The sequence below is a fragment of the Orbicella franksi genome, chromosome 5 (genome assembly GCF_964199315.1).
Source record: "Orbicella franksi chromosome 5, jaOrbFran1.1, whole genome shotgun sequence".
Lineage (NCBI taxonomy): Eukaryota > Metazoa > Cnidaria > Anthozoa > Scleractinia > Merulinidae > Orbicella > Orbicella franksi.
In genome coordinates this window covers 32,903,283-32,930,536 of record NC_138149.1, presented here as the reverse complement: position 1 = coordinate 32,930,536, position 27,254 = coordinate 32,903,283, and the positions used below count along the sequence as shown (strand labels likewise).

At 38.5% G+C, this 27,254-nt stretch overlaps 3 protein-coding genes across 3 annotated transcripts; 1 reads left to right on the top strand and 2 right to left on the bottom strand.

Moving 5' to 3' along the window:
* Nucleotides 1–548: 548 nt before the first annotated feature.
* On the bottom strand, nt 549–3,229 carry LOC145488345 (large ribosomal subunit protein mL43-like). Its single transcript, XM_081467187.1, has 3 exons — nt 2,908–3,229; nt 2,723–2,829; nt 549–1,781 (listed from the first exon to the last, which is right to left on the bottom strand). Exons 1-3 carry the CDS (start codon nt 3,054–3,056, stop codon nt 1,570–1,572), a joined length of 468 nt encoding a protein of 155 aa, XP_081323313.1. The 5' UTR covers nt 3,057–3,229; the 3' UTR covers nt 549–1,569.
* An 8,097-nt stretch (nt 3,230–11,326) lies between these two features.
* On the bottom strand, nt 11,327–17,323 carry LOC145488342 (hypoxanthine-guanine phosphoribosyltransferase-like). Its single transcript, XM_081467183.1, has 11 exons — nt 16,589–17,323; nt 15,240–15,346; nt 14,638–14,771; nt 14,097–14,146; nt 13,632–13,697; nt 13,479–13,496; nt 13,241–13,323; nt 12,831–12,877; nt 12,588–12,634; nt 11,940–11,969; nt 11,327–11,758 (listed from the first exon to the last, which is right to left on the bottom strand). Exons 1-11 carry the CDS (start codon nt 16,610–16,612, stop codon nt 11,705–11,707), a joined length of 660 nt encoding a protein of 219 aa, XP_081323309.1. The 5' UTR covers nt 16,613–17,323; the 3' UTR covers nt 11,327–11,704.
* Nucleotides 17,324–18,134: 811 nt separating this feature from the next.
* Nucleotides 18,135–26,539, top strand: LOC145488341 (protein disulfide-isomerase A4-like). The gene is made up of 8 exons (XM_081467182.1): nt 18,135–18,557; nt 19,421–19,626; nt 20,978–21,116; nt 21,577–21,782; nt 22,217–22,521; nt 23,491–23,650; nt 24,286–24,522; nt 24,994–26,539. Exons 1-8 carry the CDS (start codon nt 18,280–18,282, stop codon nt 25,407–25,409), a joined length of 1,947 nt encoding a protein of 648 aa, XP_081323308.1. The 5' UTR covers nt 18,135–18,279; the 3' UTR covers nt 25,410–26,539.
* Nucleotides 26,540–27,254: the final 715 nt, after the last annotated feature.

The following is a 27,254-nucleotide window of genomic DNA, read 5'->3' as shown; positions in this document are numbered from 1 at the left end:
TGAAGGGCATTTTCGAAAAGCTCCGTTTTCGGGACGGATTAGTGTGGTCGGTAGGCGTAACTGAAAATAAAGCTGCGTTTTGAAATTTCTGCGGCGTAGTGTGGACGTTGCCCTAGGGATATAAATGAGTACCGAAGGGGGAGGGAAGGGTTGACATTAAATGTGTACGGGGGGACGTGGCATAATGCTGGGGGGTAGGGTGAACTATTTCATCCTTGTTATTTATTTTGAACTGGAGAAATTTATGGTGGCTTTATCAACGTTGAAATGTCTTTCACATGGAGTGAAAAATGTGAAAAGATGATTTTATCCCTTCAAAGACCCTTACCTACGTGGAACAAATGTGTTTAAATACAAACTAAATGAAATAAAATATATTTATCAACTTATCATCAGTTCGACCTTTTATTGTTATAATAGGTATTCCTACACTGTCTTCTCTCTCATCAACACCTTAAAAATCCTCACAAAAATTCTTAAAATTTCATAGGACCTTCCTCTACAAAGCTATGAAGACATCACTATGCTGATTGCATGAATTCCAACCACTAGAGAAAATAAACAAGACAATAGTGATACAATCCTCGATTCTTGCAGTTCCACTTTCTAACCACTCAAGGTTTTCAGTGCTATGCAACCTTCACAATCAAACCAGTTTAGCAGAGTATAGGTGAACTCCTCTACAAAAATTCTGGGGCAAAAATTATTAAGTGGACATTGTATGTAGAGTTGGCCTCTGTTGGGAGGTTTCCATGACAGTAAAGAATATGGATTGACACAGGGGAAAATAATTCCTGGTTACTGCAGTGAGGTGGCAGTTACACTTTGTATAGGAGATGTTTTAAGTTACAAAGTATACTTAATCTTTCTGACAGAAGCTCTGTCCATGCCTGTTCTTCAAGAGGCAGGGCTGGCAGCAGCTGACAGAGTGTCTTGGAGAAGTAAAAATTTCTGGCCCCACTCTAGATACGGAGAAGCAGAACTGATGGTGTTCTTCAACTAAGTCTCTGGGACATTAGACAAATGGTCACTTCGGAGATATGCCGCAGCTAATTCTCATTGACATGATTTCATTTTTACTTTTTCTGGATGATGGAGCAAGTTCGGTCCTTGTTGAATCATCAGTCAAAATGTGCCTGCCAGCTAAGCATGAAATTAAAAACTTTTCGTCTCAAGAAACCTCTCTGAATAAAATGGCAAATAGATGTCTGATTACTAGTAAAGTATCCACTGTACAAACAGTACATTGACAGAATGGAAGCTACCAATCACAACAAGTCAATAAAGTGCTAGTCTTTGAATGTTGACTTTTGACCCACTGGGCTTAACGTCTGCTAAAAACCCATCCACTCTAGTTATGATTGACAGAAATGTATTGTGTACTGCACAGTCAAGGTTTTGTCCTGAAGATCACACAACAATGAAACCTGTCCTGTAAGTCACAGCAAGCACAAGGTACGTGGCTTTTCAAAAATTTCCTGTCCAAGCACGATGTGAAAATCTTATTCACAAGTCACTGAGTAGCAGTAGTAACTTGATAAGATAGTAATTTCTCATCTCGTTGCAGCTTCACACAACTTTGTTTTTGATGTGTTTTCTCAGTGAAGGAGGTTTGTTCAGGAATGGGTTCCACGTTCCTTGTATCGAAGGATTCTCAGTGTGCCAAAATTTTCTTAGTTTCTTTACTTCCTCTCCTGATTCATTTCTAAGGCTTGTGACTATTTCTTGAACCTCTTCTGGTTTCATCTTCCTCGCATTGATCTCTTTGGTGTTACCACTTACTAAGGAAGTAAAGTAAAGATTTATAAGAAAATTATTACTAGCTCATAACAGTAAGCATAGCTAATAATAATCATAATAATCATAATAATAATAATAATAATAATGTAACAATCAGTAGTAAACACTCTGCATATTCTACTATCTAAATCAGTAAATCAGACTCTGTGATGGTATCTTATCTGGGTATGTCTGCCACAGAGTCAGGCAACAGTATCTATTCTCAAACTTCAGTAATGTTTTCCTTAAAGTTAATTGACAGATCTGTCAGTTTTAAGACTCGTCAGTATCTGCACTTGCAAAATGGAGTTGACAATCGACAGATCATCATTTTGCAAAAAATAACAAAAATTTGCCTAGTGTAGAGGGGTCATAATTTTCATTTTTCAAAGATCCTGCTATCTTGACTTCTAAGCTAGCTGAAGTATTTTCAACAAAAAGTAGTTTAAAGTTTAAGATTCCGGGCAGTTTTATTTTATATCCACCCCACCCCCCCCCCCCCCCCCCCCACCCACACACACCCACACACACATAAGATTTTCTGGGGGTTATTATTCAAACTGCTTATTTCTGAAGGAGTACAATACCAAGAGTAAATTTCTGAGGAGGAGTGGGGAACATTGCATCATCAACAAGGGTAGTGATAAATACTTTTTTCTGACGAGGGTACCACAAAATGCTAAATTTCTGAAATCCTGCTGTTTAATAGGCTCTTTTCTGAGGGGGGGGGGGGGGGGAAGGGTACCTGGAGGAAAAAAATTCTTAAGTGGTCAGGAAAACAAAATCTCATCAATAGGGGGGGGGGGGTGGATATGAAATTGAATGACCCTCATAGAACTAGCTGACAGTCAGCACAATCGAACTCATGATCAGTAATTGAGTTCGATTGCGTTCGGTGGAAACACCAATACACGCTACTTATTTTACCACAGAAATAACTTACTAAAATTTGCGATGATCGTGGGATGTTTTTCGTTTTGTTCTCTGACGTAAATAGCAATTCCAGGATTCTTCCTTGCAAAATCCACGATGTTCTTGTCAATGTACTCCCTGAAATCAAACTACGTGCGCGTGAATATCAGAGCTTAACTCGCTACTTTGCGATCAAATATTCGATTTAATAATTACCTAACTCCTCTACTGCTCCCTCCAGTTTTACAGTAGTTAAAAGTGAGCCGCTGTAATGGTCGAACATAGCGGCCTAATACTCTATTTGCTACGTTAACCTGCGCCATTTTGAAATTAGGTCCCAAGTCTTTCGGGGTTACGTACTTCATATAACGGTCATATACGGTACATTGTAATTTTCTTCTCTACACTCGTTGTGCGGAATATATCAGTCGGAGGCTTTCGGGTCAAAATTGTAAATTTTTTAAGTTTCTTTTGTCTCGTAATTCCCAGAAGAGACTTGGATACAAAGAAAACAAAACCAAATATGTAAGTTTGTCCCGAAAGCCTCGAAGCTATGATAAAATACTGATATATCGAACGTGGCCTATTGTAGACCTTAGTAGATTACAATTACCAGGGCCTTGGCCAGAAACAAATTATGACTGAGGCAGTGTCCAAGAAATGAGTTGTGACTGAGGCAATGTCCATGGTTTAATTCTCTTCCTGGGAATTTAGGGTGTCTTTGATGACTTTAAACAACAAAAACGAAAAAAATGACTGAGACAAGTGCCTCGGTTTGCCTGTTACTAGCGACGGCCCTGAATACTGAGAACTCCCGGCTCGGAATTGAACGATTTTAGATCGGCGAATAGGTATTCTATATTCTCCAAGACTTTTTAATGAAAATCTCTACCTTAGGATGCTTCAGGCAAGAGTTTTTTTTTTAATAAGGATTTCTACAGCCTACAGAAAAATCAAATGCACTGGAGTGTCTTGTTCATTCTGATTCAGTTGTAGCTTGGACACTTTCTGCTTCCAGAAATTTCAAATTTTTCATGATTCGCGTATTTGCGCGAGCGGTTTGCACAACTCGGGGACGCGAAAGACCCGACATCGTTACTTTTTGAAATGCCTGTTTCACAACAAAGCGCGTGACAATAGTAAACTGCCACATGTAGCTATTGGGAGCCAGCATTGTGGCCCCTGTCGGACTAAATTTCAGAGAAAGAATTAAGGCAGGTACTCTTTTTATTCTTTTGCTTTGATAATGACACCGTGAAAAAAACATTTGAGAGAGCCAAGTGACACTTTTTCTAGTCGCTTCCGCTTGCAACTAGAGCTAATAGCCAAGATACTCCCTAACCAGACTTTGCTTAAAATGAAACAATAGTTTTTAATCTCATTTAATAATAAACAACGCCAATCCCATTTTTAGCTTTTTCTACCTTGTTAATTAGACTTTGCCTTCTCGCGCGCAAAACGTGCTTGGTACCCAGGTTTCTCGCTTCTCTTCGTGACGTTTTCAAACAGTGACGACACAATCAGTTACCATGCGCGTAGCCATAACAACCGATCAGAATGGAAACATTTCCGATTTCGTGTTGAGCGCTTGTTGTAGCACAGTGGAAACATGGGTACTTCGTGGTTATCAAGTACTTCAAGTGGAGTTTTTAACTTCTTACACAAACATATTACAGGTGAAGATGACAGTGTAATGCCATCCAGCTCTCTGGATGTGCTTTCTAAAGCCAACGTGTGGATTGCAGACCTACCCACAAACAACTACGAACCTCTTGAGGCTTCACATGGGGAGCGGCGGCCGGCCAAAAAGGTGGGCGTTTCCTTTTTCTAGACTTCAATTGTCCTTTTGAATTTCTCAGATTATGCCTCCTTCTGCGAAGAGAAATATTCTTTTTTGCCGATGTTATCTCGCAAAATGCTAGATATCTAAAAAAATAACTAAATTTGTCGCGCTGTTGGAGTTTTGTCTCCCGTTTTGCTCTCCTGTTCTCCTTTCTCTTTTCAACTCATTCAATTGACTGAGAGTTGACTAATGTATAGGGCATGTTCTCAAATAACAGTATCCACCGTATAAATCGTCGTCTCTTGTTCATGTGCGCAATTTTCTTGTACGGAAGTATGTTTTTAATCGTCTGGAAAGGAAAGGTAAAGCGCGCGCAAGCGCTTCTCAATTATGACGTTAAAATTGTATTCGTTTTGACAAAAGAGATTGAAGTCTTCGCATTAAAGTTTTAATTTTGCGCCAAACACACTTATAGAAAGAGGTCTTTCTCTTTCATTTATTTACTGTTCTATACTTTCCTCCAAAATTTTTTTGACATGTTTTCATCATTATGTATTAAAGCTCGATAAATTTAGACTAGTTTTACTTTCTAGGGTAAGCGAGAACGAGAACTGGAAGAGAAGATTACCGTGCTCAAAGAGCACTGTGATGGTATGATCTTTGCATTTTTTGGAGAATCAAACAATTGAATTTACAATATTTAGAGAGGAAGCCACATCTGCCTTCGCTGGTCATGCAGGTCTTCTGATGCTGATTGGAATTTGGAGATGTTGGTTTTTGTGGAGGGAGGAAAACCGGAGAACCCGGAGAAAAACCCTCGGAGCAAGACAAGAACCAACAACAAACTCAACCCACATATGGCACCGGGCCGGAATCAAACCAGGGCCACATTGGTGGGAGGCGTGCTCTCTCGCCACTTGGCCATCCCTGCTCCCTACTTCATCGCATCTCATCAAACAACCAGTTTCCATTATCCATAACGTAAATCTAATTCGTTCCTGGAAACTCAGGTGCTAGTCTTTATATTCATGTTATTCAATACCCCCCTGGTAATTTTCGTTTGTACTTCATCCCCACCCAGCGAAAAACCAAGAAATTGCATGCCTTGAAGAAAAAGTGTCGCAGTTGCGAGAAGGTGAACACAAAAAGGAGAGTGATTTCGCACAGAAAATGCAAGAGAAAGAGCAAGAGATAAAGAATGCAAAGAAGGATATTTTGGCGACAAAAAGAAACTGTCTCGACAAGGAATCAGAAATAAAAGAACTTGGCAAGGAGCTTAACTCAATGAAAGGTAAGCTGTGTGTCGGATCACCCGGCTTCAAATATGATATGCGATACACGTTTTCTCGCTATAAACGTAAACGTAAACGGTCTTCTTGGAAACGACTGCGGTATATCCCCACAAAATTCCGGGACATATTTACATTAATCACTGACTGATTGACTTACTTAATCACTGGACGTATTGCATTCTTTGAATTTTATATTTGTTTCCAGATAAATTTGCAAAATGTCGCAAACCAGACGAATCCCTTTGCAGTCAAGTTTCGGAACTAAAGAAGATTTTGGTGAGAAGAGAAGAAATAAACATGAAACAAAAACAGCTTTTCAGAATGTTAGCTGCCGATGTTCAGAAGAAACTGGACAAAGCTTCTGTAGATACGAGAAACCTCTCTGAAGAGCTAAAGAACCTCAAAGGTAATATTAGCAATCAACAAAACACTTCCAAATCTGATTCAGAGTATCACGGAAACATCGAGTTTCCAATTAAAAGTGAGTTCGTACGATCGGGACTTACATTTTTAAGTGCTTTTCTAATTTCTTTTCTTAATTTTATTTTCTGTAGCAGAGAATACTGACCTGATAATGCTAATCAGCTCGCTTCAAAGTCGGGAGAAAGAGTTGCAGTGGCAACTGAATGAAAGCAACGAGAAAAAACAACAACAACTTGTTTACATCACTGAGTTGGAAACAACCCTGGTGGATACTGACAGAATATTAAAGAAACTGTCAGACGACATCCTGAAGAAGGAACAAGAGTTTAAAACTTGTAAAGGTAGGCAGCTCGCATTGACAATTTTTCTTTGAGGCTAAAACTCAGAATTGGACCATATAATTTCATTTGGTAAGGTATGTCAGGACCTACAGCAGCGTCGGAACACTGTATGTTGTGAAGTTTTGCTTTTTAGTGGTCTGTCAAAAATTTCTGCGAATGTAATTTTACGTTGAATGCACTGTTGGATATTCATATTAAGTTATGTTCAGGAAAAGCTGATTTTATTTCACTGACCCAGTTTTAAGCTTAAAGACAAAGAAGGCCACTTACCGCAATCTTTACCCGGAGAAGGAAATTCACAGTGCGTAAGAGAAAGTTGTTTGAACAGGATAGATAAGAAGGAAAATGTACATAGCGGCTTAAAATATTTTCCTTCTTAAAATTGTGTGGATGAAACATCGGCGATGTTTCATCCGGCGATGTTTCATTCGGCGATGTTTCATCCGGCGATGTTTCATCCGGCGATGTTTCATCCACGCAATTCTTGGATTCATTTTAGAACGTGAAATCAGCTTGGAAGTGACGAACGCCACGCTAAAGCAGCAACATAAAGAGCTACAGGAGAAGCTGGAAAACATGGCCAGCACACGAACAGTGGAGTTAGCGAAGATTGAGAAGGTGCTTGGGGAAAAATTACAGCAAATTGTTGAATTGACTGCCAGGAATACGAAGTTGGAGAAGGAAGTCAAAAAGAAAGAGGAGAAAAGTACAGGGCGTGAGAACTGTGAAGGTGCATAACGTTTTTGATCATGCAGTTTTGTAAATTTGCAGGTATAAAACAAATTGCAAATAGGCTTTCAAAAAAACTCACTGTCGACAGTACGAAACGGCAGAAAAGTTGTGTAGATTTTAATCTACAATATTGTGAAAAATTATGGAAAACGGAACGCTAATGGACAATCTTTTTACACTAAACTTATAGCTCGTGTGACCATTTCAGAGCGAAAGAAAGAATTCGACAAGATAAACTCCTTGAAAGATCAATTGAAAGAACTACAAGAGAAGCTGGACGATACAGCCAACACTCAAACAGCGGAGAGGGCAGCCATCGACAAGCTGCTTACCACTGAAAAATCACAGCAAATTGTTGAACTGAGTTGCCATCTTAATGCCAGGAATGTTGAGTTGGAGAGGGAAGTCAAAGAGAAAGAGAGTTTAACCACAGCGCTTGATACCACTAAGGGTAAGATTTTCTTCTGAGGAAATTTGGACCTCTTGATCGCAAAGAAAAGGCCATGTAATTGTAACTGGTGTTTTTAAATGGCAATCGCATGTTCAAAAGTAACACGAACCTTTTATCTGACGCTTAAAACAAAATAAAACAGGCAAATCATAATTCACATTACGAAACAACACGAAATTTGTTTAGACTATAATAACTGCAGAATTGAAAATCGAAAAATTGACAACGAGAAAAGACAACCCAGTTTTGTCATTGAACTTATAATAAGCTCTTGTGGAAATATTTCAGAACAAAAGAAAAACCTGGTAAGGATCACTGACTCCTCACTGAAACATCAACTTGAAGAATTTCAAGAGAGGCTGGACGATACAACCAAAATCTACCCGCAGAAAAGAGGGCGGGTCGCTCTGGAGGAGGCAAACATATCTCAGCAGATTGTTGATTTGCAAGACCAAATGAGTTACAGTAATGCTACGTTGCAGAACGTGGACGCTGAAGAAAAGAAAAAGGAGGTGCTTCTGGAGAATTCTAAAGGTATAGATTATGTTCAATGTCAGTTAAAGGCATTGTAATAATACTATCTTGTTATAGTGTCCTAAATTTCTTGGTAAGTAAGTTGGTGAACTTACCATCATCTTTATTTGTTTATTGACAGAGGAAAAAGAGAAGCTCGAACATGCATGCAGCTCTTTGAACAAGACAACAAGTGTGGAAACTGCAGATGTTTCAGAACTTCCCACAGATGTCGTGAAAACGTTTAACGGTATGAGTGATTTATAAGTGTAATTCATACATGCATAGCCGGTCTATGATTCGTTAATGACATGCACGCATCTTCTCTCGGCGCGCATGACAAATTGTTTCGCTTATTACTCGCCGAAAAATGCGCACCCGGATGTGGAAAAGTTCTGCTCACGGCGGTCTCTGATTGGAGGAGAAGCTTGGAAAACCAACAAAAGGATGCACGTGCAGTTTTTGTTGTTTTGGTCACGGCTAAAAATTTTAAGGATTTAGAAAACCAACAAAAGTATGTCAGGCATTGTGAAAAAGTGGCTCTGCTCTACTGTGCAGTGTGTTCTTGTGGAAGACTTCCGAAGTCTGATTCTCGTCCTTTCTGTTTCTTAATTAGCTGATGATTACTTTGAAGCAACGTCGTCTCCATTCGACCACTTCTCGGCAAAGAACGAAGTTGGAGAAAAATCTGATGGCCTGGGAAACGAGTTCGACGACAACAAAGGTATGATACGTTACTGCCAAGGGAACATGACTGATCCAACAGACGAGTGTGCGTTTGTTCTTCTGTAAAAAACGTATAGCAGGTTAATATTTTTCCTATTGTGCTGGAAGAACCCTCCAATGTTTACCCGCGCGCTAACATTGAAATCTGTTTTGACGGTATTTTCAGGCGGTGGTTATTTAAATAACCAGCTGCCACCGTGCGTCGCTGCCGTGACCAAAGAATCTTATGCTGAGCAGGACATTCCAGTCCCGAGAGAAACTGTGGGCGAAACTAAGAAACTGAAAGCTGGTGGATTCTCCTTTAAGTCAGTCAAACCGTTCTCCACAGCTGCTCTGAGAGGTATGGATATAGTAAAACAATGTACTGGTGAACTTTGCGCTAAGAAATTGTCCCATAAAATAAGGGGCGTCGCTATCCAAAAGAACTACAAACCCGATGTTAAAGATGCTCACATATTTTGATGGTTGTTTGACGACGCCCCTATCAGCTCAGTCATCTGTCTGTTATAGCGATATGACTGTTAGGCGAAAGCCCATTATACTGTGACAACTGTAGTTTTTGTAATTTGGTTTTTAGGCCAGGGTAGCCCAAAGCCGTTCGTCTCTGTGACCAACGTTGCTGCAGCGCAAGTCGCGCATGGCCTTCCCGTTCTGAGAAAACGACATGAAACTGACAGAGCTGAAGGATTTAGTAGCATTGGCATAACAGTTAATCCGTTCTCTATGTCTGCTAGAGGTAAGTGTAGTGAAACATGTCTTTACCGAAATGCATGTTCTTACACGGAAGTACGTGTTGAAAAACAACTCCTGAAAGATATCTTCTCTGGAAGATTATCTATGTAATGTCTCTTGCTTTTATGGAACCTGCTAATGTGGATTGAAAGTAAATTTAGATTGAGATGTATTCTTTTACGCAGTCCCCGTAGCATCCAACTTTTTAAAATAACCTAACCTTTGCTGATCTTTGCTCATCACCGTAATAGACGAGTTACAATAACCAAGTCTGTTTTTCTTTTGTGTTGTTTAGACGGTAGTACCCCGTTCCAGCCTCGTCCATCACCGTTATTTCCAACTGTGGCACAGATAGCTCAAACTAAGAAAGATGACGATTGGTTGCCTCAGAACCGAGCCAAAGGCAACCTCGTCTTCGAAGTCGGTATGTTAGCGATAATCTACACGTGACCAAACAAGAAAATCAGTGCCGCAGTTTTATGTGGCGTAAATTCAATAGTTCTATGTGCAAATGCTGATTCGTCCTCCATTTTCATGAAAGCTAGTCAGTTTAGAGTTTAGTTATGTTTTCCAAACTTTGATAACCACGGAAAAACGATCTCGCGAGGTTTGTGCTGTTCTTGTTTCGCGTGGCATACGCGCGGAGTGTGTGCGACGACGTGCGCGTTAGTCAAATCACTTCCAAGTGTCGTTTTGGTGTTTGTTGATGTACAGTATTACTGTTCCTCAAATTTCCGTACTATGCACCTCGAATGTTTCAAGTTTTGTTATTATTTTACAGAAGAGCGAGGATTCTTGAGCAGAACATTTGGAAAATGGTTTGGGTTCTAGTAAGTAGTTTGCTTTTTTGTATTTCCATGAAATAATAATCGACAGCTTTCACATTTTACATTCAATTCACACACTTCAGGAAATAAAGAGGTAACCACTTGACACTTTTGTAGCACATTTGAACTTCTACCAACAACCGCAACCCTGCAAATTTTAAGATGTTTCACTGTTTTTCCCAATTTCTCAGCCAATCAAGAAGCGAAGAATTGTTTTCGTGTCTTTCTTTGTTCAGAGTTTTTTCATTTTTTTTTATTCGTTTCTTGTTTTGTCGACATCATTTTGCTCAGCCTCTTTAGAGTTTCTGTATTGTAAAGAGATTCATATCCATTTACTTTACCCTTTTCAGGTTTTTCTGTTCAAGTAAGATGCTTACAAGTTCCACAACGTTGTAGATATTTGTACAAATTCTGTAACTGCGTTGTACATATCTTGTAAATATTTTCGAAGCCTTCATCTCATTTACGAAATGATTGTAAATATGCATCTTAAGGATATTGCTTAGTAAAATATGTTGAATACTTTTTTTTGTTTGAAACAGCACAAAGTTATATCATACAGAAAAAAGTTATGACAAAATGTTACATGTTGCACAAAGTGACAATGTAAAGAAAGAAGTAATAAATGGAAAACATGATTTTTCATGTTTAGTAGAAGCAAATGGATGCTTTATTATTGATTGATCCTACAGAGCTACTGCACTTGCAGGTTGCAGGTTGCAGGTTGGAGGGAGGGGAGAGGGGGATGGTTGTGTGGACATGGCCTGCAAACCTGACAAGGCCTATATTGGACCAAACACAGCAACTCCACAACCAACTCAATTACCTCAACTTCATCTGTTTTATTACCACATACTTTCTCATTTGTACATGTATGAGTAAAATAAAGAAGTTAATTCAGTCCCCTAAGTAATCTCTAAATCTAGTCTGCACAAAACATTGCCAGCACCAATATTCTCCCTACTCTTTTCATACATTTTCTATAATCCTGCTTTGGAGGATTTGGTGTTTGGTCAAGATGTATGCCTGAGATGATCAGGTACTCAATCCTTATTACCTGACTAATCATGTGATACACTGAGGTAAGGAGATCTACATTGGTTAGAACCAGAAATCGAAAGGTCAGTTAAGTAGCAATTCCAGGTCAGATAGCAAGCGTTAACTGTCTGGATATCAGCTGTGTTTTTTTGTCTTTACTGTGGGATGGAATATTTCTTTTTTCCATTCTCATTGATGACGCATATATGCTATTGACAAGAACAAAGATACATGTTACCATCACTGACTGTATAAGTTAACTATAAAATTTAAAAATAAAATTATGGAAAGACACATACATTTATGGAGTGTATCATCTTCAGGTTCATTTCATTTGCCCCTTAAAAATTCCCAACCCAAATTATCCAAGAACAAAAGTTGAACACTTACATTCAGATCCCTGAAATATTCATTATAATCCTGGAGAAAAGACAAATCATCCATTCATGAGAAATAGGTATTACAATGCAAGTACAAAATACTCATGCAAAAAAGTAGGTAACTTGCCCTCACAGTGGGCATCTCCCTAAGACAGACACCTCATTAAGATGGACACCCCTCTAAGACAGACACCTCTGTAAGATGGACACTTCTATAAGGCAGACACCTTCCTAAGATGGACACCTCTCTAAGGCAGACACCTCCCTAAGGTGGACACCTCTCTAGGGCAGACATCTTCCTAAGATGGACATCTCTCTAAGGCAGACGCCTCCCTATGATGGACACCTCTCTATAAAGGCAGACAACTTCCTAAGATGGACATCTCTCTAAGACAGATAACCCTTTAAATTTGACACCTTCCTAAACCAGACACCTCACTAAGGTGGACACCTTCCTAAGACAGACACCTACCTAAGTGGACACTGTCTTAAGACAGACAACTCTAAGGTGAACACCAAGACAGATGCCTTCATAGTTCTGAGCCTGTCTGACTTAGAAGCCATTGATTGCTTTGCATTTTGCTCTATTTTTTGGACATTCTCACTATCATAATTTGGTATAGCCTGTTTGATTGATAATACCATGTGTTACACTCACCAGTGCATAGCCTACAACAAACTTATCAGGAATCTCAAAACCAATATCTGAAATGAATAAAAACATGTCTTAGTGCAGTGAATACTTTCCGACATATTTTCAGTAAGCAATTCACAGTGATCAAACACATGACTGGGTGCCACTGACTGCCAGTATACATTAACATCTGTTTTAATTATTAAAACAGGTCATGCTTGCAATATTACGTGGTCTGAACTGAGGGTATTATAAATACAGACTTACAATCTGGGCGGTATCCATTACTCTTCGGTGTTCTCTTCACCAACAAACTAATAATAATGGAAACAACCAAAATCAGTATCCAAGATCCAAGGAAAGCACAATGTGCAGCACAATGTGAAGGACACTGGTTTTGAGCTTCTAAGTCACAAAGTGTGTATCTAAGTATAATCATTGAAAATCACTTTCAGGTCAAGATCCTTTAGAGTTCCAACTCAGCTTAACAAAATACCATTTGTTTCTACTTCACTTGTCCCCCTCCTTCATCTCAGGCAAAAAAAATATAATAGCAGTATAAGAGTCAGTATAATATTATTGTATAATTGCATTGTGTACACCTTCCCACTTCGTTATCCATGGAAAACCCGCTTTAAGCATTGACACCATCACAATAATTTTGGAAATTTCTGTACCTTGCTACTTTAATCGATGCTGGTTTGAACTTGTTAAGGGTGTTTAATAATTTCTGCATAGTTGCTCCCGTGTCTATGATGTCCTGATAAAAGCAAGGATAACAACATTGATTAAGGAACAAGATAATAAAGATGCACCATAAGTGCTAATCGCTATTCTAGAGCAGACTTATGAAATGTTTAACATAGGCTGAATTGTACACAACAATCTACATCAACCCAGTTTGTGATTACTTACCTCCACAACTAAAACATGCTGCAAGGAAAAACAACAGTAATCAGCATCTGTTCTTAAAAGAAAGTAACACTCAACTAAACTTGCAGATTTCTTAGAACAAGCCCCATAGCTACTAGCAATGAGTGGCTTGAGGAACAAGCTCCTGTTACCTACCTTTCCACTTAGTGAGGACAAGTCATCACTTCCTATCACCTTTACTTCACCAGATGAGTGGTCGTCCTGGCAAAGTCATGAACAATAGTACACTGTTCAGCAAAGTACACGATTATTTCAAAAGTAGCAATGTCACTTACAGCAGATTCCAATAAAATTAATTAAGAATTAAGGGACGAATCATTATTTTTTGATTGGGGGGAGGGTGTTAGGTAATTTAAAAAAAAAAACCTGCACAGCATAAACTGCTGAGAAAAAGTCATGCAAGGGGAGCCATGAGGAAAAAAGTTGTTGACCAAGCACCGCATACTAACCAAGTATGACTACTGCCCACCAAAAAATCATGCACAACCTAAAGGTGAGAAAAAAATTCATGCCCCAGAAAAATGCCCAACTTCCCAACCCCCCTCACCCCCTCTCAAAAAAATAATGGTCCATCCCTAAATTTCCTATTTCTCACTTTACCTCATAACTCTTCAATCTAATAAAGTCAACTGACATCTGCATAGATTGTTCTGTTGATTCATGAAGAGAAACAGCATTTTTAGTATTTTTTTTTTAATTATTAAGTAAAAACCCTTTGTTTCAAGGTTTCCCTCATTTTAAAAGAAACATGTTTGTACATGACAATGATCAGAATTTAAAAAATTTATTAAAAAAAACCGTTCACGCGAGAATTATGGCACACCGCTTCGATGAATCATGCAGATAACAATTCAAGGCTGCTGCCCAATCAATTCTCTATTCTTTTAAAAAAGAACAATTAAGTTTATTGATACTTAAATTTTTTCCATTTTAATATAATGTTTTTATAGTCCCACCTGTTTTTGCGTATATTTTGTAGTTGCCATTTTTGCCACGTTTATTCATCAAAGCCTGTAGTCTGGACAGCCGAAAGCTCAAACGTTTTAACTTTTCATGTATATAGCCATTGAACGCTTTTTATAAATTTTTAATATGTTTTGTCCTGGCTACAATTCTTCTGATCAGGATTTTGTTCACTGACCTCCATTAGCATTGATTGTCCTTATATAATCCATAAGGTCGCCAAAAAATTGATAACCTCCTTTTAACACACACAATCCAATGAGTGGACCGCTACCAACATCACGGCAAATATTCCTAGCCAATCTTTCAGTTCTAAAACATTCAAAAGCAAGAACATAAGATCAAAAATTTGCCTTACAACTATTACACAGTCAGTTCTTTTCTTAGAGGACTTTACAACAAAAAATGCATTAGTTTCTGAAGCATCCCTCATTTCGAATTACCCACACTTCCAGAAAATATCTATATTTCCTTCACAAAAGAGATTGGAATGTCCTGGGGGGGAGGTGTGGGGTGTGCTCTAAGACCAAATACTTTAAAGAAATGTATGAAACTTTATTGGAATTTTCAAAGGGGTGGGGGTCTTCCTTCTATGGGCGACGTATGGATATTTTCGGGAACCACACAATCACATTTTGAACACAATGCACAACAATAATACTGCCATGTTCAAACAGAGGGAAATCCATGACAACTCCGGTGTCTACCAGCATCATTGCATATGGTGGCAACATCTTACACACTTTCCCATTATGTTTCACTTTTATAATGTCTGCTTACCGATCATTTATAAGTCCCTTTGGTATCAAAATTGACTCGACATCACTCTCATAATGCCTTGGTAAGCAAAACATCTCCAAAGAATAACCTTTATAGTTATCAGGAATCTAAAAACAAAAGTGAAACTCTTCAGGATTAAGTAAGATTCACAGCACAAGTCATTTGCCTTTACTAACAACCTGAAGTTCCAATCTTCTTCATTAGCTTACTCATGCATGTGTTTCTTTGATCCTTTACTTCTTCCTTTGTTTGTTTATTCATTTGTGTTTTCTTAGAGCTATTTATGCATCATGATCCACTCCGAAAAGTATAATTACTTGCCTGAGATTATCATCACTGATAAGTTATGTCTCAGGCAAGTCATCTCACCCCATCAATGTTTGCATTGAAGAGCTGATATTCTATGAATTACTTCAGTATATTTGTTTTACATGAAAAGAGTGAGCCAGACCATACTAGAAAGCACTTGAAGTTAACCTAAGTAAGTAAATTCCTTTTTTTGGAAAAATTAAAGTTAAATTAGGTTTTGAGCAGTTGAGGTAAACTTTTTGATTTTAAGAACTTTATGAAGTGTTTCTCCGGAGAAAATCAATCCTTTTACTTTCCATAAGTAATTAATTTGGTTATAACTGATAGTATAGCAAAGAAATTATCAAATCAAAGGCTTGATTGATCCAACAAGATAAAACAGTGTTATCTATATGTTAAAATAGCAACTTTGGCTTTACAAAAGGCTCATTGTTTTGATGCAAAACAAAGGACATTTTTCTTACGTGTTCCTCGCACAGTTGGTCACAGTTGCACTTCAGAATGTCAACAAGTTGTGATTTGCACGAACCACAAGACCTGTTGACCACTTGACACAAATCAGATCTCACAATAAGAAATTCAACTTTCTAAGCGAAATTAATCGTAACTTTATAAGACAAAAACCTCGGAATTTTTCATCCTTTAAAACTAGAAAGTAAGCTTAGATAAGATAAGCTAATTTGCATATATTTATTGATCTTTTTATCGAGGCAGAAACTTAAACTTCCAGATGACACATCTGACCAGCGCTTCCATAATAGAACAAATTAAATCAGGCCTTTTCATTGTTATAATGACAATGTAAGCCGCAGTTGAGCTCTTTTCGACATTATTATTATTATTAATGTCATAGAAAATAAAAGTTCAAACCGCACGTTTTGTGCTGTCGGTAATATGTAAATCGTGCACGCAAAAGGGCTCAAACTTGTCAAGCAAGTTCAATATAATCTGTTCATTTGGTTCCTAATTACCCTCTCGACATTGCATAAGCCTATGGTACAAAAATAAACTAAAACTATCAAGTTATTTCGTAATCTTACCTTTATGCAATCTTCAGCGGCCATTCTTACATGCGCGGGAAACGCTGTGGCCTTGGTAACCACTCCTAAAAAAGGACATTCGAGATCGTCACGCAACGCGCGTCACTCGCGCTAGCCTTTTCCAGGCCAGGGGTTCAGTTAGTTGGGGCGCAGCGCGAAAAACGGCGCGCTTTTTTTTATTTTTTCGCGCGCTGTTTTTCGTGCTGCACCCCAACTAACTGAACGCCTGGAAGAGGTTCTACTCGCGCAGACGAGGTAGCTTTTTCGCGCAGTTCGTCGAGCGTGACGCGAAAGAAAACCGCGTTAAAAAAATGGCCGCGCCCCCGGAATTACTTCGAAGCTCGAGGTAAACAAACAAACGATGTAAAAGAGAAGAACATTTTTTCATTTTTCTTTCCTCTCGTGGCAAACAGCAAAAACTAGGGGGTGAGGGGTAGCCAAGGGTTTTATATAAGGGGAGACTCCCCGCCCGTCCAAACCCTCTCCCACTTATCTTATATATCATTTTTGAAGGAAAAGGAAGTTGTTTTATCTATCTTTCATGCAAAATGATGCCCCATTCACATACCGACAATTGACAAAGGACGTAAAGCAGGCGTTCATCTGATCGAGTTATTTTGCATGATCTTTTGAATATCTAAATGGCAATTTTGTTACCTCTGTTATACTTCAATCTTGAACTCCCTTCTCTTTTATATATGTCTAGCCTGAAAATCCTAATCTTTTCGGGCAGAGCCTTTCCGTGTCCGTATATACAAAACCAATAACAAGGTGAGTGACTCAGACATATTTATATTTTAACACAAGCATGAGATCAGTAAGTTTTGTTTTAAAGGCCTGTCATATCAAAGCTATGGATAGTAAATTATTATATTAGAGGGAGCATTCCGGGAGCATTAGTACTAAGAAGGGGTTTACTAAATTTTTTGCTCCTGGAGAAAAAAATTACTGCGATACCCGTAGCCCTGTTACAGCAGTAGAATACTTTTTTTACTTTTTAGGCAAGTAAACAACAACATTTCTGCTAAAAGCTTTCTCTCGAAGGGCAGCTCTTCCTTCTCTGAATTGCGTCCCAAAACTATCTGTAATTAGCTAGAGATAACAGGCAAACAGCGGTGATTTGCTACGATGGGCAAAGAAAAAGAGTCTTCGTACTTAATTAACGTTTCCCCGCATGAGAAACAATATAACTTGAGTGTCGTTAATTAATAACTTCCCTCTTACCCCAGAAACAGGAAAGGGAAGGAAATTTGTCTTAACGCAGACTTGTCAGTTAATATCTTTTCGTGTCGCAAATAAGATAAACGGTTGCTGACCAAAACCGAATCAAAAGAAATTGACAGGAATAAGAGAGGGTGGGTTAAAAATCAAAATACTAATATACCCGGAAAAACAAAGGAATGAAGAGTTCTTGAAAATCAACGTGGAACACTTGTAATTCTGATATTTTACCAGCCATGATTTTTAAGTATCATGACGTTGAAAAGAGAAACCACACTCGTGACGGGCAAAATCGTACGGCTGAGAAAACCTTTTCGCGGGTAAACTGAATTGTCCCGGGAAGACGCGTAGCGCGATTTGATTGGTTACTGGCCTTCCAACCTGTCGTGCTCTGATTGGCTAGTTGTAGTCTTTGAAAAAACTGGGAATCTCCACAACACTGCATACTTCAAAGCTGGGCCAAAGAGATCATGGAATTGAAGAAATTCTCTCTCCTTTTAGTCCTTTTAATTGCACTGTCTGCAACCTTAACGCTTTCAGAAGAGAGTGTAGAAGATGATGCAGCGACAGAAGCGGCCGCAGAAGGAACGGAGGAAGCAGACGAAGCTGAAAAAGACGAAGCTGAGAACGACGAAGCCAGTGACGACGAAGTGAAAGAGGAAGACGATGTTTTGGTTCTAACAACCAAAACATTCGACTCTGTGGTGAACGATAAAGATATCATACTAGTCGAGTTCTACGCACCATGGTTTGTAGATATTTATGTTTCGGACACAAATTCTCTCCTCTGAGTTTCTTGATCACTTGACAAAACTTCTGATTCTTGAATCTTTGGAAGCAATGCAACATGCTTCGAAGCGATTAAATTTGTCTCTATTTTCATTGAATTTGCTTAGAAATATAAGTTAACTCTTGATTGCATTTAGCACTGAAATTTAAACCTGTATAACGCGCGTTGATCCGCTGGAAAAAATATATTTGTTGATCCTCTTGGTTGGCTTTTAATGCGGGCAATGAATTCAATAGTACTTGCAGGGAAAAAGCCAGACAAATAATATTTCGCACGTGTAGTTTCTTAATGGTTAAATGAATGGAGTATTGAAGTTTCATTATAACTGAAAATCAATTAATTTGTTCTGTCTTGGGCAAGCTATTATTAGCGATATTCCGCATATTTTAATGACAATACAATGCATTTATGAAGCTTAATTTAGTGCTTTGTTTAAAACTGGGATTGTTAATCAAGACTGTCGTGAGCCTACTTTTATTATTCATAAAAACACGCATAGATAAAAGAGATCTATCCTTTTTCAGTCCAAAAACGCATTTATTTACATTTTGAGCCCAGAAAAGACTTACTAGGTTGAATTTTAAGTTTTGAAGCCAGTTCAGTCTGACTGCATGACAATGTTTTTCAAGAACCTATCACATCACGCTCCCCTCTCCTCTTGTCACGTACATGTATACTTCACCATTTCAAATGGCCTTAAGTTTTGAGCCTCGTCTTAAGAGATCGGCATAAATGTTTGATGCATTCATGGTCAGGGACTCCTATTACTTGGATGCTCAGCATTCCTAATGGTTTGAATTCTATATTCCATCTGTTTTTAGGTGTGGCCACTGCAAACAGCTAGCCCCGCAATATGCCAAAGCTGCCAAAAGAATGAAAGGGAATGATCCTCCTGTACCATTTGCTAAAGTTGATGCCACCGAAGAAAAAGATCTTGGGTCACGGTATGAAGTCAGCGGCTACCCTACTCTGAAGGTCTTTCGCAAGGGAGAAGCACATGATTATGATGGGCCCCGGGATGAAGAAGGTACAGAAGACAAGCATAATGAAAAAATATGTTTGAACCCTTTAACTCCTATGGCGAATGGCAGTTTTTCCCAAATCAGTATTAAAAAAATGATAAATAAATAAATAAATAAAGACTCTCTACCTGTGTACAATATTATATGCCATTCAAAAGCCACTGATCAGGTTATTTAAGAATTGACATTTATTCAGCAGCTATGAAGGAGGTAGTCATTTTGAAACTGAAAAAATCCTAACACATATCAACTCTCACATATCATAGGTATACCCCTAAATTATAGTCCATTTAGTCTTTGCATTCCATGTGTATCTCAAAAGAAAAATTATTGGAAAATTGTTTGGGTGGTCAACTATGGCTTAGATAGGAGGGGGTCACAAATTTTTACTTCAATGAGCAGATCTTTACAAGTCATTTTTGTGGCAAAAGTTCATAGAAATCTCTCCTAGATATCCACCAAGTTATGATGTTAGGTGCCAACTGTACTGTTAGGGAGTAAAAAAAAATTTTGTCATCTGTCATGTTCTGACACGAAGTTTTACGCTTGTTTGATTTTTAAAGTAGTGCTATTCAAAAGTTTAATCTCATTTGATTGACAGAGAGAGACTTAAGCTTTAAAAACTGTTGTTTTCATACTTTCAATACAATGTTTTTAATTGTGTTAGTTTGTTCACCTTGCAAGGTGTTCTAACACTTTCATATTGTTCTTAAAAGGGGCAAACATCAAGTAAAACAAAGTTATAATTTTGATGTAGGAATCCAATTTGACACAAAATTAATTTGGTTTCCAAACTATAATTTACCTTCGGTAACAGTTCTCTTGTTTCATAAATGTATCCCATGAAATATTTTTTGAACACTTTTGAAGTCAAATGCATTTAGCTCTTGATATTTCAATATGGTGAGATTTCTTACAGACTTCAGACAGTTCCTAGTACAGTTAAAAACTCTTCAATTAGACTCAATCTTCAATTTTTAAAAGACATCTTTACAACAACATTTACTTGTACCGAAAAAGAAGTGGGAAAAGACAAAAGGAAATGTTTTTATATTTGTAATGTATCTGTTCATTAAATAATAGAAGGATATTATTTTATTATCCATTCATCATTTTGCAACAAGAAGGTCTATTTATTCCTTACATATCAGTAGTGCCTTTTTTGAACTCTTGTGTGTTGTTCATTGATATCACAGACAGTGGTTCTGATCTCAAGCTCATTCATTTTCATTTCTCTTAAATTTAGATGCATGATATGGACACCTCATTAATTAATACCGACTTGCTTCTGTGGTCACTGTGATGTCTGTAACTAACAGAGTTTGATTGTACTATTGTTGTTTGTTATCTTGGTAGGTATTGTCAATTACATGAAACAACAAGGAGACCCCAACTGGAAGCCACCTCCAGAAGCTGTTGTTACACTCACTAAGGACAACTTCACTGACACCATCAACAGCGAATCTCTTATGCTGGTTGAGTTTTATGCTCCTTGGTATGAAAATCAAAACTTCAACCTCTTTTTGACACAATGGAAAACCACTTGAGCTGACCATACTACTACTTCCAACAAACACATCATCTCAATGCATTCCAGAGCAAAACCCCCCACTTCAAGTTCTTCTTTTGCACTGCCTGATTATTATGTTCTTCATGGCAAGACACTGTGCTCATACAGGACCTTTGTCCACCCAGATATATTTAATAGTTATTGGATTATTGAGGTAGCTAGCCAGCCTGACGTTAATGGCTGGGGGATAACCTCTGCTGCCATAGAATCTGAGCAAAAAGGTGTCAAAGCAAAACTCCTGGTTATTTAATATGCAAAAGATCGAATCAGGAGTTAGGTGCCAACCAGACATCAGGTTTGGTAACAGATTTCCAATGTATTTCCCAGGTTCAGTTTGGCTTTCCAAACACATCTTCATTTCTTAATTTTTTGCCTTTTAAAACAGGTGTGGCCACTGTAAAAGACTTGCCCCAGAATATGAGAAAGCAGCCAAAGAACTGAAGGAAAATGACCCACCCATCACTCTGGCTAAAGTTGATGCTACAGTTGACTCTGAACTGGCACAAAGATATGAAGTGACAGGATACCCCACTCTTAAAGTGTTCCGCAAGGGCAAGGCAACTGAGTACAAGGGTGAAAGAAACCAGTGGGGTAGGTTACAGATTCAGGATGTTTTTGCAGGCCTTCTGAGTGAAGTTAGCTACAACGCTCCTCAGAGTGACATCCCCAGTATTGAATGATTCCTATAAAATTGCCCTTTGCCCTTCTTTAAAAAAGTCATAAAAGGTAACATCAAGGCAAACATTCCGACCTAGATCAGGAAAATGTGACCTAAAATTTATATTCCATCAAGAGGATTACATTAAAACAACAACACTTAGTTAATTTTCCATTTTCCAGTAAAATGTTATTGTCATTTCTGTAACTAATAAACCATTACTGGTTTCTGTTATTTGTAAATGGGTTATGTACTCAAACTTCTGTTATTACATTGAAACATCACCCCTCTCCCATTTGAGCTTCTTAAAAACAAGTTGAAAGGAGAATGCAAGTATATGAGGTTATCTGGTTCTTTTAATCTCCAGGTATTACCAGCTACATGCGTGGTCAGATTGGCCCAAGCTCCAAGGAAATGTCTTCACTTAAAGCCATTACAGACTTCATGAAAGAAAGAGATGAATTAGTTGTTGTAGGGTTCTTTAAAGATGAAAACGACAAGCTGCTGGAAAAATACCTGGAAGCCAATGATGACATCAGAGACAATTATCCCTTTGCACACACCTTTGATGCTACAGCTAAGAAGCACTTTGGCATCACCAAGAGCTCTATTGTGTTGTTCCATCCTGAAAAGTTCAGGTCAAAGTTTGAAGATAAACAAATTGTGTTTAAGGTAAGGGAAATATAGGTGGCATAAGTGTGTGCACATTCATATCCAGAACTGAAATTAGCAAACTTTTGGGTAAAAACACCTGAGCTATGAAAGATTAATTTTGAACTAACTGGTCAACTCTTGTGACATTGTTTGGAACCTTCTGCAGGGCAAGGTTTTCTCCTTTACAAGTTTTCTATGAGTTCACGAATAGTCAATGAGGCATAGTCTAGTTGACTGTTGCTCATAGAAAACAAAGGTAAGTAGTCTTATCGTTCTGGTAGACACTAGAATTACAGCCCAAACCTACAACTTTGTGTATTTTTAAGGCTAGAATTAAGAACAACTTTAGTTCAAGAGCAGTGTGGGCACAATTATTGTTATTTATCAGCAAATATAAAACAAGAAAAGAACCAATCAAATTCGCAGATTTCCAGTAGAACACGGCTGAGTGGCTACTAATCAGTGTTAGTAGAATTCTTCTAGTGTACTAATGCAAATGCTGCAATCTGATTGGCTGAGCTACTTGTATATTATCAGTCATTAGGGTGCAGTGGCTGTCGGTAGTCTATGAAATACGATAGTTTTATCGCTTTTCTAAAGTTTTGGAAGAAAGTTGATATGTAAATGCATAATTAAATTTCTGCGAAGGCTAAAAGAAGAACATTAAATAATTGTTTCTTGACATTAAAAACTTGAAATTATTGAAAAAACAGGAGCGCGCGCGTAAACAGCTGCAAATTTTACCAAGGACAATTCAATACGTGCGATTTTGTTGAAGCGTAAAGTTCAATAATGCGTAGAAAAATAATTGGAAACCGTTATTTGCGTTGATTTCAGTTAGAATTCCACTTAAACTATTAGATTATTCGCTCTCAATTTTTATGAGGCGATAGTTGATTCGGCCTTTGGCCTCATCAACTATCACCTCGTAGAAATCTCGAGCTCATAATCTAATTGTTAATTATTGTATGTTAATTTTATTAACAGGGTGAAGATCCCAAACCCGAGGACATTCAGAAATTTTATGAGGACAACCGTATTCCGCTGGTTGGTGAAATGGACTCTCATGACCAACAAAAGAAGTACACCAAACGGCCTCTGTGCATTGTCTATTACGACGTGGATTTCGGTTTTGAAAACCGCGTAGGTTAGTTGTTTTTCCTTGGTACTTTCCTTAGTTTTTTGAACTTTTTTCCAGCCACTAGACTTATTGGTGAGATTTGTTGGTGACAAGGACGAAGTTCTAAACTTCCAGTAGTGTTAGATCCAGCAGTGATCTAATTCCACCTTACTACACCAACGCAGTGTCTGCAGACAGGTTGAGAGAATAAAGAATTTCGTCAGTTAGAGTATGCCCAGGGATGGGTGGACTCCCATATTAGCAGGACAGAGTTGCTCATCATACCTTTTAGGTTGGTACTTCTTAGGCTGTTTAGCCTCAAAAGGTCCCCAGCGGGAGCTTTTGCGCACCATTTAGGGTATTGACCCGAAAAAAAAAAATTACAGGAGATAATGTGGTGTTTTAGAATTGGTACTTCTTAGGGATGAAAAATCTCAAGCCACGCCCACAAAACAGGGTCTTGGCACCTCTTAGGGGTTCTTTTCAAAATTTCCGACGAGCAGCCCCGTCCTATTTATATGGGAGTTCCCCCGGGGGAGTATGTTTCCTTGATCACCACTAAACTCTTAGGACTAAAATTGACAGAATTCTATGGTAGGCAGTAAAAGATTTGCTCTGTCGATCAGAGTACAGCTAATGATATTGAATGCTTTCATTCTCAGCGACCCAGTTTTGGCGTCAAAAAGTGCTAGAGGTCGCCAATGACCACCGTGACATCACCTTTGCTATTGCAAACGAGGAGGACTTTCAAGATCAGCTCAAAGATTTTGGACTGGATGATTCTGGAGAGGAGATAAACGTTGGCTGCTTTGATGAGAAGAACAGAAAATACCCAATGGAGCCCGATGAAGAATTCAGCGAAGATAGTCTCCGTGAATTTGTAGAGAACTTCAAAGAGGGTGAGCTGTAATCATTTGAAATTTCTTCCCAGCTTCACCTCACAAGACGCAGTTTGGGTTCCTCGTAAGCCAGTAAATCGCGCGTTTTCATAAAGTTTCTCAAAGGTTGTCCAAATATCACAGTGTTACGAGTAGACTATATACGTTGTTAACAAGAAAATCGAGAAATCGTCAGGACTAATTCTGGTTATGTGCAACAAGCTCATATCCGTGTATTATTCGTCTTGGTTTATGAAGTTGACGAAGTACTGTTACGTATTTCAGAAATCGAATTTGACAGAATTTAAATTTACACAAAACATGACGGTTAGTTCGGGAGCAGCGCCTGATTGCAAACCCTTTGAAATGGCGGGAGGGAGGAGGGGGCGTGACTCTCGCATCTCTCACCGACGCATTTCCGTATGTGGTAATTTTCATTTGCGAGATCTTTGTAGGTTACTGATGGTTTCTTTAAATTTACTTCAAACACAGGTAACATCAAGGCACAAATAAAATCACAGCCGATACCAAAGAAAAACACTGGCCCAGTCACTGTAGTAGTTGGAAAAACATTCCACGATATCGTCATGGATCCTAAAAAAGATGTTCTTATCGAGCTGTACGCACCATGGTGTGGACATTGTAAGGCCCTGGAGCCCACTTACAAGAAACTTGGAAAGCATTTTAAAGACGAGCCTAACATAGTCATTGCTAAAATGGACGCTACAGCCAACGACGTACCCCCCGGGTTTTCCGCGGAAGGTTTTCCGACCATCTACTTTGCGCCGACGAACGACAAGAAAAATCCTTTCAAACATGACGGAGAGCGAGGATTTGACGACCTGGTGAAACTTGTGGAGGAGAAAGCGACGGTATCGCTTAAAAAAGCCGCTAAAGAAGAACTTTAAAATTCTAGGTAGAAAACATATTTCGACCGTTTGGAACATTTTGCATCGCTAAATTAAACAGACAAATTGTGGGCAAGAAATCCGTGCAACTGTATATTTTCCTGGACATGGAGAGAGAAAAGTCGTATTTTTTCATCAACAATGGATTCTTGCTAGTTCTGGACAGGACGTAAATCTACACTGTAGCTCCTCTTTTTTTTCGTTTGGGAAGATGAGTATATTCACAATGTAGTTGCCTAATAAAACCACCTCGTACCGTATCGTTCTTCTTTATTCAGATTCTATAACCTCAATTTTTCTCTTGATTTTAAACAGGACATTTTGCAGCAAACTCTATTTCTGGAATCACAAGATAACGTGCTGTGATTACGAAAGATAATGTTTTCAAGCGAGAAACAATACTCTTGGATGAGAGCTTAGGGGTCGGCTGAGGGCTGTTTTCACTAGCGCGAGAGCATAAGTATAAGCAGCAGACACAGTAATGCCCTGCTAAAGTAGCGCCTTTTGTTGGGAATTGTAAATTGTCAACGTCTTTACTGCGTGTGTCATGCTTATACGCTAGGCATGACGCGTGTTATTTGTGACAGGCGATTTTGTATGACGCCGTGATTTGGCTGGGAAGGCTATGTGTCTCGCGTGATTTGGGTGAGGTTCGTGTGTGAAAGCGTTAAGAGATTATCTGTGATACGTGATTTACAGAAAAGAGAATGCGCGAAGCGCGAAAGGAAGTGAAGGACTTGAGTGTAACGTAAAATGTGCAACAAAAAGCGCGTGAAACGGGATCGCGATTACACTGTTTTGAACTGAGTAACTTGAAAACCAAGCCCCCCTTTTACTTGAAAGTAAAGATGTTACCTCATTTTATTTACAATGCTAATCAGTTGTAGTGTGTAAAAACATCAATTCGTGCAAAAATAATTTGACGTGAAAGGGTTTCCAACTATACAGCAGGGTTACATGTCAGGGAAATTTTAGAATAATGGCAACTGATGTATAAACCAAATGCTCTTTTACTGAAAATTGCATTTTTTTAATGATATGTCGGCCATCGTAAAGAGGGTACCTGAATTCGTAATTGTGATGTTTGTTTGGTTTGTTTTTCCTATATGAATTTTTCCGACGTGTTTGACCAGCAGAATGTTATCCATCGCACGTTGAGATTATAAACTTTTTTTCGTCGAAAGAAAAACATTGCTTTGACAGTTATCAATTCCGCTCTTTTATACATCAATGCAAAACAGACAGGTTTGATTAATTTTTGTCGAAAACCAACAATGTTCCCTCGGATAATAGGTCTCTAACATCCTTTGAGGGTTCGACAAATAATATATGTAAATAGAAGGCTTTGCTACAGCTGTCTTTTACTTGAATGACTCATTCATTTGAATAGAGACGGCGAGATTATAGCTTCCGAAAAAGATAATAGCTGTGACAAACGCCCGTCTCGTAAATGAGTAAATTCTTGGAGGCAAAAGTCGCAGTCTAGGCAGTTTTATTCTCAACTTCTGCTTCATTTCGCTGGTGTGAAAATTAATTCTCAATGCTGTTTCTTAGCTCCGCAGAAATACAGTAATGGTCTGTTTCGTCACTAGCATTTTCCAGGTCCTCTTTCCATGACTCGTCTAAATATTAACTGCATGCAACATACCCTCATACATGCCTGCTGCCAAGTCACTGTAAAACCTCTTTTGTATTCATTTAAATTGGCCTCACTAAATTCGTTTGAGAGTATACATTATTTTGAATTATCAACTCAGAAACGAGTTTAGTAAAGTTAATTTTAATGAAAAAGAATTTCTAATTGGCAGACATTTATGAAAAGGTTCTACACGGAATGAAATTTGG

What these genes read in the sequence shown, in the direction of transcription:
- LOC145488342 (XM_081467183.1), bottom strand. Translation starts at nt 16,612, where the DNA reads ATGGCCGCTGAAGATTGCATAAAG. An exon ending in AAGGGACTTATAAATGATCG is followed by an intron (nt 14,772 to 15,239) that starts GTAAGCAGACAT and finishes TGAATGTTTTAG; the next exon opens with AACTGAAAGATTGGCTAGGA. An exon ending in GACAATCAATGCTAATGGAG is followed by an intron (nt 14,147 to 14,637) that starts GTCAGTGAACAA and finishes ATGAATCAACAG; the next exon opens with AACAATCTATGCAGATGTCA.
- LOC145488341 (XM_081467182.1), top strand. Translation starts at nt 18,280, where the DNA reads ATGGAATTGAAGAAATTCTCTCTCCTTTTAGTCCTTTTAATTGCACTG. An exon ending in GTCGAGTTCTACGCACCATG is followed by an intron (nt 18,558 to 19,420) that starts GTTTGTAGATAT and finishes ATCTGTTTTTAG; the next exon opens with GTGTGGCCACTGCAAACAGC. An exon ending in GGGTGAAAGAAACCAGTGGG is followed by an intron (nt 21,783 to 22,216) that starts GTAGGTTACAGA and finishes TTTAATCTCCAG; the next exon opens with GTATTACCAGCTACATGCGT.
- LOC145488345 (XM_081467187.1), bottom strand. Translation starts at nt 3,056, where the DNA reads ATGAAGTACGTAACCCCGAAAGACTTGGGACCTAATTTCAAAATGGCG. An exon ending in GGGAGCAGTAGAGGAGTTAG is followed by an intron (nt 2,830 to 2,907) that starts GTAATTATTAAA and finishes GTTTGATTTCAG; the next exon opens with GGAGTACATTGACAAGAACA. An exon ending in CACGATCATCGCAAATTTTA is followed by an intron (nt 1,782 to 2,722) that starts GTAAGTTATTTC and finishes TTACTTCCTTAG; the next exon opens with TAAGTGGTAACACCAAAGAG.